This window comes from Arachis hypogaea, chromosome 5, assembly GCF_003086295.3.
Source record: "Arachis hypogaea cultivar Tifrunner chromosome 5, arahy.Tifrunner.gnm2.J5K5, whole genome shotgun sequence".
Lineage (NCBI taxonomy): Eukaryota > Viridiplantae > Streptophyta > Magnoliopsida > Fabales > Fabaceae > Arachis > Arachis hypogaea.
Window position 1 is genome coordinate 39,685,153 of NC_092040.1, and position 15,596 is coordinate 39,700,748.

Genomic DNA, 15,596 nt, shown 5'->3' on the forward strand with positions numbered 1-15,596 from the left:
AATAGCTCCGGAGTCCGGACATAGTTATAAAAACGGACCGATCCGGCCAGTCGAATTGAAAAACCAGTGAACCGACCATGGCATCTATCTATAAACCATAGAAACCTCGTGGAGTCTATGCTGATATGGCATTTTCTCATTTTCTTGATTTTTTTTAAAATAAATATTTAGAAAGCAGCTGATTAGTCAAAGAGAGTTGGTAAAATCTTAATTTGCACTCTACTTTCACATCACTCTCAGTTCCAATCTTGTGTTTCTCTTCTTCACTTCACAAACCACTCCAGCCAAGGGTTTCCGATCAAAGAATCAAGAACCCTCCAAATATTCCCAGAATGTCAACCCTAACAGTAATACCACTCCATTTTCCAAACCCTTATCCAATCCTTGTGGTTCTTCATCTTCTCCTTCTCCTTCACCTGTTGTGAAGAAATCGTGCTCCAAGTCACAGAAGAAACCACAATCCTCGGCAGCAAAGGAGGGTGTTGTGAATTCCGTGAATTCCGTTCAGAAGAACAAGATCAGGCAGAGGAAGTTCGTTGTTGCAAAGAAGAATAAGAACAAGAAGTTCGAAGGGAGTGGTGGTGATGGTGATCAGGGTTCAAACTCAACGCTGTCGTTTTGTAAGTGCAAAGAGAGCAACAAGAACAACAAGTGTCTCTGTGTGGCTTACCAGAATCTCAGGAAGTCACAGGAAGAGTTCTTCAAGAACAAGCAAGCACAAGAACAAGAGCAAGATCAAGATGATGGAGCTGCTGAGATTGAGAGAGTGATCATTGAAGAAGAACAACGACAACAACAAGAAGCCATAGGAGAGGATTGTGGTGGATTGGGGAATGTTGTTGATTTGGCTGTGAAGAGGAGGAGGGAGAAGTTGATGGACGAAGCAAGGAAGAGTGTTCCTGAAGCTGGGCCTGGCAAGGTGATGCATTTGGTCAAGGCATTTGAGAAGCTTCTGACTGTTTCCACCACTGGAAAGAAAGATCAGGATCAGGATCAAGTAGCCGAGGCGGTGCCGGCAGAAGAACAGGAGCAGCAAGAGAAAGAGGAGAATAAGGTGAAAAGAAAGGTTATGAGATGGGCACTGCCAGGGTTGCCACTTCCTAATGATGCAACTGAAATAACTCAGGAAGTGTCTGGTTGTTCTTCATTTTGCCCGCCACAGGCGATTCTCACATCCGAGAGCCTTGGCTTGGATCCGAAGGTTTCAGTTTCGTGTTCATGGGATAGCAGCCGTGGAAGGTTTGACAATAACTGATAACTACAATTCCAAAATTCTTGTTTGATATATAAATGATATACAGATGTGTGTGCAAAATGATATATATGTATCTATGTTATACTACTTATTTAATAGTAGCATTTATCTGTTTGTGTTGATGTTTGTTATACTTTTTATTCAAACTGCAGTGTATCTAACAGGACTTCTAATGGAGGTAGAAGAAGCAGAAGAAATGTAAGTCTTCTGGATGCTTACCTTTTTTGAGAAAAAAAATGAAGATTTGATTAAAATGAGGGTTTTCTAAATTTGAATTGAATGGATTTGCTTTTTTCAGAGTTTGGAATCAACTAGCACCTTTGGGGGAAGCAGGTGGAAGAAGAAGCAGCAGCTGAGAGTCACCAGCCAAAAACCATTCAAGCTAAGAACTGAGGTAATGCCTATTCTGATGCAACAAATTGATTGATTGAATCAATTTTCCATTGATTTTTGAATTGGATAATAACATGGATACTGTAATTCAATGCAGGAAAGGGGGAAGGTGAAAGAGGAAGAATTTGTGAAGAAGATACATGAAATGATGACAGAGGAAGAGAAGCAAAGGATACCAATACCCCAAGGGCTTCCATGGACAACAGATGAACCTGAGGTGCCCATTTTGCTCTCAAAATCTTGTGTTCAGTTCACAACTCATACTTTTTCCATTTCAGTGACATGCTTGCATTTGCTGTATAGACTGTATTGAGTTACTCAACTATCTTCTATGCTAATATTTCAGTGTTTGGTAAAGCCTCCTGTCAAAGAAATCACACAGCCGATTGACCTGCAGCTTCACAGTGATGTGCGGGCAATGGATCGTGCTGAGTTTGATCATCAGGTACCAACTCTTATTTTCATTTTGTTTAATTTTGCTTCATTAAGTGTAATATTGTGTCATGAGCAGCATCATTGTAAATTCTGGATCCATATTTCATAGATTTGTCGCTACTGCAAGCATCTTTCATTTTTAGAAAAATACAAATCGGTAGACAATAGAACACTGTTTGATAAATGTTGAACCATTCATGAATCATGTAGGTTGCAGAAAAATTGAGTCTGTTCTATCTGGATCTCTGGTCGACTACTTCTTGCGGTCTCTCTACTCACCCAGTAGGACTGTAGGTTTCCACCCAATCGGCACCGGCGAAGGGTTCGGGCCGATGGATGGTGACGGTTACGGAGAATACGGGTTCATTGGTTCAACACTAACCAGGCTCCTCCTCCGTAGCTATGTGGTCACAAGCGAGGGTTTCGAGGAGTTTCGCCAGATGAGGTACCATACTTTTCATTGTGATCTGGATCTTGGTTGCTCCTCTCCTATTTTGATTCCCTTGCAATCCTATCTTAATTTGTCTTCAAATTTTTATTTTTCTCCCTTTTTATCATTTTTTCGGTTCTTTTGAATATAAGAGGTGGTGCTGAAGATGATACCAGAGAACAGTGATTTTCTATTTTTTTGTTGATTTTAATTGGCTATTTTCTGTTTTGGTTCTTTTTTCTTTTTCATGGTTGTCCCTTCCTATTTTGTGTTGCTTTGTTTACACTTATTTTCTTTTCAGTTATTGCTTAAATGAGAACTTATATGTGTGTCTTCAAGGTTTTCTTAAGTTTTGTTTTGATAAGAAACATTATTGAAACTTGTGTGTGGGTTGGTTATGCAAAGAAACATAAAATCTTTTTTTATTCAAACTTGCCCACCATGTGTTTGATATAAGCTCCCAATGATACCACTTCCTTGTTTTCTTGTTTACAATTACTACTTTAGGAAGATATATTGACTTAGAAATAATTTTATCATTATTTTCTGCTTTAATTATCAACAATGTAGCTTTTCTTTAATGATTTTACGCTCATTTAATTCAATCTTATAACTTGGTTGTTGTTTAATGCATGCTATGTATTTAAGGTGGTTGAAAAATTCCATTTCATTAAGGATATAGCACGTTGCTATTTGGATGGTTATAAAGGTTACAAAGTTTTTTTTTCTTGTCTACAATTATCAATGAGTGCAGCACTATTTAGGATTGTTTTGCTTTGCTAGATATATGATTGTGCTGTTGATTGTTATAATTTTAACTCTTTGACTTATGAAGCATATTAATGAGACCCACATGACATAATAAGAAATTTTTTGCCATTAAAAAATTAGATTATCTTTTTGTTTTTCATTAGCTTAGTTATTTCATTATGTGAAAAAACTATAAATGCTCATGTGTAATAAGAAGTTTCAATCATGGACAGTAGGTTAATTAAATTAGTCAAGGAGAGTGGGTAATGTACTCCTCTAAGTTGTGTCTCTGTCTTATTTCTCTTTCTTTCACAGCCAAGAATATCTGCCTTCAATGATGACTTCTTATCTCACTGCTTCATCTATTACAGAGAGGAACTTGAGGTCATTTCAGTGCTTCTATTTTTTCTGCTTCTGGTCACTTCTTTTTGTTTTTTTGAATTTTTTTAATTCACTTTTTTTTTAGTTTAAAATTGTTTTTATACGGTATTTAAAATTTGGGGACAGAATTGTAGTCTCTATTTGTGGCTTGATTTTTTTTTTTTTTTTTTTTTCTTTTGTGACATTGAGAAATGAGAAACTGACATAAATAACAAAGCATTTTTTTTGTTTTAGAATTTTTTTGTAGTCACTGATGAGGTAGTATTTTGGATGTTTTGAGGTATGTATGTATAACTAACAGTATGCAGATGATTTTGATATGAATGGTAGTATTTTATGTTAGAGTGTCATAGAACGTGGTGATGTGTGATTTGATTAATGTGTAAGTGATTCGTTGACCTACTCTATTTGATTGGTCTATTCTTTATTGAAAATACTGTTGTTTCGTGTAGATGATGAAGTTTTTCTTAGTATCTTAGGTCAGATGTAGGGGTTTCTATAGTATGAACAAGTTTAGTCTATATATATATATATATATTAGTGTGATACTGGGTTTTGTGTCATGAGATACAACGATGTGATATAAGTGGGTAGTGAAGTTTTATATGGATTGAGGATGTGAGTTGGGTGATCTAATTAGATATAGCCATATAGGAATAATTTGTTATACTGTTGCGGATTGTGTATGATGTTGGTTTTGATTGGATAGTTTTTTCTGTGTCGTGTGTTTCCATGCTCGGTTATGTATTTTAGTGTAAGTGTAGTTTTTTCTCTCCATTCTTGATCGGATTTGAATTCAAAAAGTTCACCCCTTGGTTTTCTCTATAAAAGGATGCTTTATGTTGCACTTCTAATGCATTGAGCTGGTGATCTTTTACATTAATCTGATTTCTTTGCTATAGTGACTTGTTGTATTTGTTTTGTTTTCTTGTTTTTGGGTTTCAATGTCTCTTCCTTATCCATAAATGTTGAAAGCCAAATTACTATAGAATTCCTGAAATGGTCTTTCATTGGATTTCTGCTTTTGGTATTCTTTAGTTAACATTTCAACTATGAAATTCATACTTAAATAATATATTATGTTAAAATTTTTAACATGCTGAAAGTAAATATATTTGTTTCTGTTTTAAGAGCCGAAAAAGGGTTTGGATAGACTTGAGTTGGTTCAAAACTTAAAGGATGCTTCATTTAGTTTATCTTTAAATGTGGTATAAAAGGGAAAGGGTATGGTTTTGAAAAAATGTTTAGGTTGCTGATTTCAAGAACTTTATGCTGATTAGTATGACATCCTGCCTAATAAAAAATATATGGAGCTAACACAATGTAAATTGCTTTTACTAAATGCTTTCCTATGTTAACATAACATTGTACCTTGTCTGCCCTAATCGAAAACAGGATTTTCAAATAGAAAGCCACACTATTAAACTGAAGTTGAAGATGACTCAAAATGAAAGAATTTTAAAATTGTGTATATGCTTCTAATCCCTATCTGAATCACTGAATCTTGATATTGGTTGTGATTTGTTGATATTGGAAGTGTTTATGAATTTTGATGTTGGTACTTTTCTTTATAAAGTGGTTGATTGATTGATTGATAAAATATCAAGAAATTTTAGTCAAATAAAGTAGGTGAGCCAATTTGTGCACGAGTCAAGGAGAGTAGTTGTGATGTACTTAGGTAACTTGTGTCCTACTCCTTTCTTTTCTGGTTTTTCAATTTTCGTTTGATTTAAAAACTCATTTCTTTTTTAGTCAGAAGCCATTCAAAATAGTTGGGATAACCTAATGTCTACTGTTATCGTGACATCATCGGTGAGTGATTTGGTGTGAATGAGGTGTTGTCATGATTTTTAGTCATACATGTATCAATCTGTAATTTCATTGCAAGATCCATGTTATTAGTTCATGAATGGTAGTTTATATGTTGAATTCCATTTATGCAGAATTTTGCTCATTTATACGTTCTAGAATGTATTTTTTAACAATTACTTTTTCAATATATCTATGCATAACTAGCAACATCATGAATTCTTCACCGAGATGGATTTTTCTCCCACTTTGAATTTTTCTTCAAAAAGAAAAAATGAATTCGTTGTGTTTAGGTGGGGGAAGTGATTCTCTTACCTGATTTTCAGTGGGATCTCACATGGAAAATCAGATTTTGGTGGTTTGGTGGGTGAAATGACATTATTTGCTATAACAAATAGTATTCTTTCTTGATTTTCAGTGTGCTCTCACATGGAAAATTAGATTTTGGTGGTTTGGTGGGAGAAATGATGTCATATTCTATAATAAATAGTACTATCATCTATTATTCTGTTAAAAAAAATATTTGGTCAATGAGAATAGTTACTCTAACTTGTGGCCTACTCTCACTCCCACAGTCCCGCTCTCCTTTTTCATTTTTCTTTTCTTATTATTACTCCATGACATAAAAGAATGTGAGAAGAAGATTTGTGTGATTGGCGATTGAAGGGAAGATGAACGGAAGAGGTAGACGGAGATCTGGTGTGCTTGGGTGCAACACCAGCGGAGCACTTCTAATAGCGTGAGTTTATTTTTTGCTGCTCCCATTCAAGTAAATTTTTTTAAGCATTTTTCTATGCTCGAGGTTATTGCCGAAGTCATTGTCTTGGATCTTAACTGTTTGGAATTAGTTTGCTTTTATTAGTTTTGCTATTCATGGTGGATAATTTTTAATTGCTTAAATTGAGGAAGTTGGTTTGTTTTTCATAATGGTTATGCTGCACTATCTCATTATTGTTTGTCTTGCAGTTTTGTGATTTTGCTTTATGAATGGTAATATATTTTAGAGGCATGCACTTATGTTTAGGTGTGGTAGATATCCATGGATCTACTAAGAATGGACATACCAATTTAAATATATATCTACCTGAAAGATCATCTTCATCTACTAAGAATGGACATACCAATTCGAATCTTTAGTATTGATGATAAAAAAATACTACATACTTAACAATACTAGATGATTTTGTTTGTACGTAGTTAGTAGTAGTTGGTTACTTGGTTTTGTTTTTCAATTCTTGATATATAGGAAAAGGATATAGTACAAAAATGAAGTTAGTTTTGTGAATTTTAATTCGAACAAGTGTGTTAAAAAAATAAGTTGTTTCTTGAATTGATAGTGAAGGTTTATTTAAATTGTTTTGCATTGATTCAATTTTATGCAAACTCCCCTTTGTAAACTGTAATCCAAACACACACTAAGCAGATTCTATTTTGGCAGGTAAGCTTCCTTTATCACTTCAAAAAGTGTGACTTGCTATATGTTAATACCTTTAGTTCTCCTAATGCAGCTTGGTTAGTTTCTTCTTATTCATATGTTTATCTCATATAGATATGTTGACTTTTGGTTAGTTCAAAACAATGCAAATGATGTATGTTTTATGTGATCTTTTGTTCCTTCTTTAAATTAGGCACCTTTCAACTATAATCTTCTGTTTTTTTAACGGTTATTTCTGAAATTTTTTATTATTAAACAATTAGTTGATAATATTATTGTAAATTTAATTAAAGGATTATGTATACTGATATTTTAATGATTTACCTTTGTGAATTTTAATTATTTTCTTTAAATTAAGAAATTTTCTTTGAAATGTGTGCTAGACTTTTTGATAAGAAATACACGTGTTTTTTAATAGTTCTACGCTCACAAATCTCCAAAGGAGGTGAGATTAGGTTTACAGCAAAAAATACAAGTGTATTTTAAGTAATATTATTTAGATAATAATATACATGCAAGTATTATTTATAGTAATACTATTTTTTTCTTTTATTGATTCCTTTTTATGACACCTAAATGGATGTAATCATTGCATGAAGATGCAGGTTTTTCTGGTTACTTGAGTTGCTTTTAAGGCCATGGCTTCTTCTTGGAGTCCAAAGCATGAGAAGATGCAGAAGAACTTGAGTACAAAGTTAGCTGTGGCAATAAGAAGTGTTCAATGGAGTTATGACATTTTATGTTCACCTTCAACAATCCAAGATGGGTAATCAATTTAAAAACAAAAACTTTTTAGAATACAAAAAACAATGCCACTTTTCTCTCATGATATGAAGTTTCTGTTTTCGTAATTTTGATTCTTTTGAGTCTTGTGTGTATGATGATCATTGTGTTCCGTTAGTTTCATGAAGAGGTTGTCTTGTCAGAACTTTGAAACATACATAAGGCTTTCGTTACGCAGAAAAAGAAACATGTTATTCATACTTCATTTAGTTTACGACTTCATCAGCCTTTAAGAATTAGCATGTAAGTACTTCTGTCTTGGATCCAACTTTCTGCCTGTTTTATGTAATTAAACTTTCAGTGGGTTACACCATTGATGATAGCAAGGCCCCTATATTTGATTTGTTATTATAATCTATTTAATCTTTCTTTATGATGCTATGGTTTTCGAATTTTTCCCTCCCATTTGATCCTATGTCTCCATGTTCCATTATCTTTTCTTTATAATTTGAAGTCGAGGTCATTGTCTCTTGACAATACTGATAAAACATCCATGGGGTCACTGATATTTGGTGCAGTCATATAATATCATTTTTTTTTTCAATTTGATGAGTATAACTACACAAGTGTTGTATAGTTAAATGGATGAAACTTTGGTGGTCTTGTATAAAAATTATATCAATTATTCTCTTTTATTCTTACATTTACTAGTGCATTTATTTTTGTATTACTTTGATATCTATACTCTTTTGGATTCGTCTTTGTGCTTTTTACTCTATTGACAAAAATGATTTCAAGTCTTTAGGAATGGTGATTTTTTGGCAATTTGTTTGGTATAAAGAATGGTTGCGTATGCCTATTTTCAATGTTTGTTAATAGCTCTTATTATATTTTAAACTCAGCTAAACTTCATAATTTCTGGCAAATATTTTGGGGTCAATATAAATTAAGCTGTCAAAAATTTATTAGCAAAATATAAGAAATGGGCTATAGTAACGGAGGAATGTGGTTGATCTCTTAGCAAACAATATATCATTGAGTTATTTGAATTCTTTCTAGAACTTGTATGTTATTTTATGGTTGGTACTTTTTAACTTGAGGTTTAGGATACTGTCTCCTATATAAATGAGTATTCTACTAAAGTGTTAATTGGTTTCAAAAAATACTAGGAACATGTTAAAGATTTTGTTACCTGCATCTCAAAGTATCTAAGCCAGATTGTTATTTTAGATAGCAATTCCTTCGTCTTTTTATTGCAACCAGTGAATGGTATTCCATGTATTGCCTTTTTTGTAGGACAACCACATGACACACAGGTGCAAAGATCTTTGCTATTTAACATTGAAATTTAAAGTCTTCAAAGCCAAAATATAAAAAACTTCAAATCTCCCATATTAAATTGTGGGTAGTTTTGATATTAAATTGTGGGTAGTTTTGAAGCACAAATTTTGGCAAGAAGCAAACAAAAATGGTGCAGTATCTGTTGCATTTGGATAAGTCATATAATATTTAGTTGTTATAGTTTTTTTTTTATTTATTTATTGTTTCTGGTAGTTGTAGTAGTAGTAGATTAATAATATGGAAAATTTAGATGTCCATAAAAGTGACATGGGATTGGTTTTATATCGGTATAAAAAAAGGGTAAAAGTTTTCATTTTTCAAGATAAAATTGATATTGATTTTAACATAGTCTAAATAACAAATTAATTAATAAGTATTTTTTAGAATATTTGTTAAGAGCCCGTTTGGGAAACGGCAAAAGTTATTTTTTTTTTACTTTTGAATTATGAAAAGTCACAATACAGGTGTTTGGCACTATTTGAAAAAAAGCTTTTAATTTTTCGAAAAGTTAATCCATAACTTTTTGAAGAAGTAGAAATATACTTCTTCTTCTTTTCGATAAGTCATTCTATTATTTTTTTAAAAAAAATTGCTTTAAAAAAATATACTTTCATTCTTGGCTCTGTAAAAATATTTTCTGTTTCTGATGAAAATACTGTCTCAATGTTGGAAGTATTCGCCTTCCACCACCTTTTTTATGTAATGATTCATCTGTTGAAACTATTGATCTTCCAACACTATTTTAAAATAATGTTTCATCTGAATCACCTACTTCATATATTTCTTTCAATTATTTTTTTTTATCATTTTACCACTCTATTTTATTATTGAATTTGTATTTAATATTGTGTGTGATATGAAATCGTAGTTTTAATTTTATTTTTTTCACATGTTATTTTATTTTTATATAACTTGCTATTATTTTTATAATTAGTTATAACAAGTTCTTGAGTTATTTATTCAAACGCTACAACTTTAAAATAAGTACTTTTATAATTAAAAATTTAAATACAAAATAACTTATTTATAAGTTGTTATTAATAAAAGTCCTTATACGTTAAGCTCTTTTTTCAAAAGAACTTATTTAAGTTGTTTATCCAAACTGAGCCTAAGTAGATAATAATAGTGACTTCCAATAAACAAGTGCTTCTTTAACAAATTTAACAAGCGCATTTGTTAATCAAATTCTTGAAAACATATTTATCCTTTGCTCAAATAGAGTCCACACATCCATGCTTATAAAGAACATATTAGTGTTAATAACAGTTCCTTAAGACTTAGATTTATTATCTTTGAGTGAGCTATGGATATTCACATTTTGATTCCCCGTCAAAAATTCAATTTTTTTCTTCCCTTTTTTGAGTTGTGCCATTAAAAATTCGATTAAACTGAATTAAACTGAAGAATGATGCTAGGTGCAACACTTATTATTGTTTTTTTTTTGGTAATTAAAATAAAGTCTAAAAGTCCAGCTGAAGATTACATATCAAAGATAAATCGGACTCTGGAGGCCTCTCTACAATCATCATCTAACATATATTTGATTTCTTTAAGATAATTATCTATGAAATAGAAACCTAACTTTCTAGTGACACTTCTTTTGGCTAACTAGCACACACATTTTTCTCTCTGTAAGTGTGCTTAAAAATTAAAATCCAGTCTCTTTTCATCATTAGACTAACACTTCTAGGTGTACACTTATGTACAAGTATGTATAGACTTTTAAGATGAGAGTTTGGACCATTTAAAAAAAAGTTTAATGGACAAAACAGGCTAACGAATTTAGTTTTTATTTTTTTTTGTCTAAATAGATAATTTTTTATTTAAAAAAATTATATTATGGACTAAAAATCTAAAATTAATTTTCGAACAAATTTTTTGTCTTTAATAGATAATGTTAGAATTTGAGTTATTTTTTTTATTAGAAGTAAAGATATTTGAATTAGATTGGTAAGAAAAAAATTGTTAAAAAATTAATAAAAATAGGAAAAAAGAATAAAAAAATAAAAAAACAACTAAATGGGTTTGTCCATTTATTTCGCAGCCAGGTACGTTAAAGAACTCTAAAAGTGCCAATCCCAATGGACCCAACCCATTTTAACGGTTCTAATTAGAATTTCGTAATGTCATGGTTAAGTAACGTAAACGAATTCAGTATTAGTGTTTTAAAAAAGAAAAAATGAACAGAAATATAATTTTAATTAACAAAAGAAAATGTAATTTTAAATCTTAAGTGTAATTTAGTTTACTTTTATGAACAAAAAATATTATTCTATAATACATCTATTTTTTTTATTTTGTGCTTAATATATATTTAGATTAACATTAAAAATCTTTGTATGATAGAATATTTTATTAATATGAAAAAAACTCAAATTTTAAAATTATACCTATCTACGATATTTTGATATAATAAAAAGTTAAAAATATTATTCAAAATAAATAATTTTTTGTGGTAAAAATAAATTCGGTAGCCCGGGCATTTGCACGGGTCAAATGCTAGTAATTGTAAAACCACGTGAATTGGCAGGTTTGAAAAATCCGGACCGGTTCAATTAAAAAAACAAACGTAATCCCAGCTAAGGATCCCCCTCCCCAATCCACTCTCTAACTCTGAAAGTCTGAAACGGGCCAAAGGGGAGAACGCGGCGCATCAACCTTCTCCTCTCACCGCACGGTCGCCGGTTCGTCTGCGTCCGCCAGCTCCTGCGCCTTCACTGCTGTCTGCGTGTGTCTCCTTCGTACGCGTAGCGTCGTCCCTGTGCCTTCACTGCGTCACCTCGCCTTCACTGTTTCACTCCATTCCTTCTTTGTGGTTTGAGCGAAGCCGTCAAAACAGCGAAACACAACACTCTCAGATCTGCAGCAGCTTCACTCTCTCTCTCTCTCTCTCTCTCTCTCTCTCTCTCTCTCGGCTCAGATCCTACGCGGATCTTCCTCAGCTTCCGTCCCTCCTGAGGTGAGTTATTTTTATTTATTTTTAATTATTCTCTATTAATTTTGTGAGTGTGCTTCTCCTGCAAAATCTATAACCATATCTGAATTTGTGAGTGTATCACAAAAGAAAACGTAGTTTTAGTTGAAGAAAACAAAGATAAAACCGATTCTGTTTCTACAAATATATTTCTACATAAAGCACTGGTTTTGTAACAATTATTGCCGAAAGTGTATAATTTTGTTACTGCAAGATGCATCATCAAACAGAAATTTAATCAACTTAGCAATCAAAACAAAAGCATACATCAAAATTAAGCAAAGGAAGAACAAGTTTCCAAATTGGAAACCATTGAAAGCAAAAGTAGTACAACGAATTGCTTATTAGTTCAATTCATGATTTAGGTGATTAGGTTTAAATGGTTAATGGTTGATTTTTGTTGTTGTTTTCATGATTGTGGCTGTTTTTTTCATGATTGTTACTGTTTAGGGTTGATTGATGCTGTTTAGGGTTGACTTGTTTTATGTAGTTGCTGGTTTTTTATGTTCATTTTATGCAATTTTGTTGATGAAATTTTAAGTTGGTGGTCCAAGAAGCTGGTAAGAAATCTGTTGTTAGTAGATAGTTGGATATTCAAGTGAATGTGTGTTCCTGATTGTTCTAAATATTATACATATGGTTCAAGATCTATTCATAGTTTTTAAGTTTGAAATTCAAATCCAATTATTAAGTCTGCTTATAGTGTTATTGTTTGTCCGTGTTTATATAGGTTCTATTGATTATTTTATATTTTTTATTTATGTGGAACCAAATTAACTGGTTGAACCAATAATTTATTGATTGAACTAATGACTTAGTGATTCAGTAGCTTGACCAGTTCGATTATCGGTTCGGTTCTGACAACTATAGTTCCAGACAAGCTTCCCTCATTTTCGCTCAAGAAAGCAAAAAATAAAAATAATTTGCCAATTTTTCATTGTAGATTTTTTAGGAATGACACCCTCGAGATTGAGATTTGAGACCCCACTCAATAAAGCGTTTCAATTCCTTATTCCCGAGGTAAGATAGCTCTCCGCATGAAACCTAATGCAATTTCAGCTTTGCGGATTTTGTTCTCTATAAGCCTACCTTTGGTTTTGTATGTTCCCCATTTTTGAAGCGCTTTTTCTGACATTCAATTCTTCGGTCTCAGCTGGATTCCAGCGTTTCTGCTTTCGATTCAGGTCATTTTTTTAACACATATCTGATTCGGATTCTGGTGTATTATTTGGAATCATAATGAAAATTCGTCCATGCATTGTTGTTTCGTTATTTTTGTGCTAACATTATGATCACTAAACTACATTGTGTGCTCTATTTTACTTTTTGTAAATGTTGTGTTCTTAATTTTCCATTTTTGATATGCCTAATGGAATGAGTGCAAGCATGGTTTCTCAGTCTTCATGCTTAGGGTTCCATAAACTTTGTTTGAGGAAGAATTTAAACTATGTACTTGTTTCTTGTAGAAACAATATGAAGAACCAGCATGGTTATGTGCCACCTTCTTACATACCTTTGGGCCAATCGGAGTCGGAGGCAGCGAATCTCACACCACAGAAGAGCAGCGAACAACAAGCAAGTAGCAATGGATCAAACCAGATGCAGACTCAGTGGTCTTCTGGAATCTGTGCCTGTTGCGATGATATGCAGAGCTGTATGCTACTACTTCCTTAACCTGTCACCCTTATTTAATGCAAGGGATTATTAAAAAGGTGCCTCTTAATTATGTTTAAGGAAATTTGATCATTGTAGACATGATACATGACAGAGCACAATGGTGTCGTTTGATTCATGTAGCCGACCTCACATAGTGGGATAAGGCTTTGTTGTTGTTGTTGTTGTTGTTGTTGTCTTTGTTATTTGGAATTTGAATCCTTATTATGGACATCATTCGGTGGATCCTGTTAGTGAATTCAATTGTATATCTACATTATTTTGTTATCTTTGTCTGTTGAATTCTCAAAAACGCTATCAATATTTAAAACCAACGTTGTTTTAAAGTGTTTGACGTAAAAGGCAGAAAACATAGGTAAAGGAATCAGATCAGACCCCTTAAGTAGCAAGATGGCCTATTTGAATAAAGTTGTTGGTTAAACATCCACATTTTCAAAGTATGATATAAATTGTGCAGTATCAAGTGTTATTTAACTTTCTCTATGTCACAATGGGTGCAGGCTTTATAGGGTTTATTTGTCCATGCTTTCTCTTTGGGAAGAATGCTGAGTTTCTGGGTTCTGGAACCTTCCTGGGATCATGTGTTACACATTTTCTGTTATGGTCTTTGGTTAATACAGCCTGCTGCTTTTTAACTGATGGATTGTGTTTGGCACTACCTGGATGCCTTGTTTCGTGCTATGCTTGTCACTACCGCAAGACCTTAAGGACAAAGTTTGATTTGCCGGTAATGATATTGAAAACTTAATTGAGCTCTTATAACATGATTTTTCATTTTATTATGTTTCAAACTTTTGATCACTTTTTAAACTGTTCAGTCTTCAAGTCTCTAATTCAAGTTTTACACTCATAGTCAATACACAGCTTGTCAAGTTAATGCTTGCTAAAATTTATGTAAAATATTAATAAATAATTCTGAATTGCAGGTTGATCAATTTGGATTTTTGTAGCTCAAAACTGTAGGCACTTAGATTTTCTAGTGGATAAATGAACTGTTTAGATATGTTAGTAGGGAAAGAGGAAGAAATACCCGGGTCTCCATTTTTCACAAACAGCAAGTATCAAGTACTTCCAAGTGCCGATGAATTCAACAATTAACTAAAGTTAAAGCGTAATAAACGCAAAAGGGAGTAGCATACTTCTATGAGTTGGTTGAAAAACTTCCGGTGTAGAATCAGGGGTGTTTGCATTAAATTCCTCTGGGTACCTTGAATAGGCCTCTTCATCTGAAGCATATTCCTTTTAACTGTTTGTTCTGTCATAATCTATCATGTATTGTTATTATCTTTATAAGAATTGCTGAATCTAAAATTTCTAATGCTATAATGTATTCTTTCATTTTATGAAGGAAGCACCCTGTGGGGATTTTGTTACCCATTTTTTCTGTCATCTGTGCGCCATCTGTCAAGAGTACCGTGAAATCCGCGAAAGATCTGGGGATAGTGCACCGACCGACATGAAGCTTGCTGTAGTGACAGCCCCACCTATACAAACAATGCAGTCGGATTCCGAGCAGTAATGTCCCTGCCCTCCGCCCTCTGCGATTCAAATGTTGCAAACTCGGAACACAAGTTCATGTCTTCTTACAATAATGCATATGATCGCATTGCCACGGTTGTACTTTTTCAATTCTCTTACAGAAAACTAGAAGAATAAATACCCACTTGTAAATGATATTTGAGTATGTTTAGGACCTAGTTATGTCACCTTTTACATTTTGTTTGATCCTGCTGTTGGGATTATTCCAAATTCCTTTAGCAAGAGAAGTATAGCTGCGTAATTAATCAAGTCTCAATTGGGTGTATCATTTGCTACGTAAACTCATTTCATAGTTACACCATTTGATGAACGCAAAAAGGTCTCTTATTAACTGCATTTTAATGACAGTTAAACGAGAAAAGCAGAGAAGCAATGACACTATAAACGACATTGTAAACTCAATATAAAAAAAAACACTTCAATCTCAAATTATCTTATAAATTTTAACACTAGAATA

The 15,596-nt window shown here is 32.8% G+C and overlaps 2 protein-coding genes across 12 annotated transcripts; both read left to right on the top strand.

The window, feature by feature from the left end:
* The first annotated feature begins 213 nt into the window (after positions 1 to 213).
* On the top strand, positions 214 to 8,044 carry LOC112801371 (microtubule-destabilizing protein 60). Its single transcript, XM_072237194.1, has 9 exons — positions 214 to 1,239; positions 1,408 to 1,453; positions 1,554 to 1,649; positions 1,746 to 1,865; positions 1,995 to 2,093; positions 2,294 to 2,528; positions 5,872 to 6,192; positions 6,892 to 6,965; positions 7,494 to 8,044. The coding sequence occupies exons 1-6, from the start codon at positions 875 to 877 to the stop codon at positions 2,375 to 2,377; spliced, it is 810 nt and encodes a 269-aa protein (XP_072093295.1). The 5' UTR covers positions 214 to 874; the 3' UTR covers positions 2,378 to 2,528; positions 5,872 to 6,192; positions 6,892 to 6,965; positions 7,494 to 8,044.
* A 3,449-nt stretch (positions 8,045 to 11,493) lies between these two features.
* LOC112801372 (protein PLANT CADMIUM RESISTANCE 10) lies at positions 11,494 to 15,457 on the top strand. Of its 11 annotated transcripts, none has more exons than XM_072237191.1 (6): positions 11,496 to 11,911; positions 12,870 to 12,946; positions 13,080 to 13,110; positions 13,393 to 13,580; positions 14,101 to 14,327; positions 14,953 to 15,457. In XM_072237191.1, exons 4-6 carry the CDS (start codon positions 13,400 to 13,402, stop codon positions 15,058 to 15,060), a joined length of 516 nt encoding a protein of 171 aa, XP_072093292.1. In that variant the 5' UTR covers positions 11,496 to 11,911; positions 12,870 to 12,946; positions 13,080 to 13,110; positions 13,393 to 13,399; the 3' UTR covers positions 15,061 to 15,457. The 11 variants fall into 11 exon arrangements, with proteins under 11 accessions (XP_025699847.1, XP_025699845.1, XP_072093292.1 ...); XM_025844061.3 differs by having other exon boundaries at positions 11,531 to 11,911; positions 14,949 to 15,457; XM_072237188.1 differs by having other exon boundaries at positions 11,540 to 11,911; positions 13,047 to 13,110; positions 14,949 to 15,457.
* Positions 15,458 to 15,596: the final 139 nt, after the last annotated feature.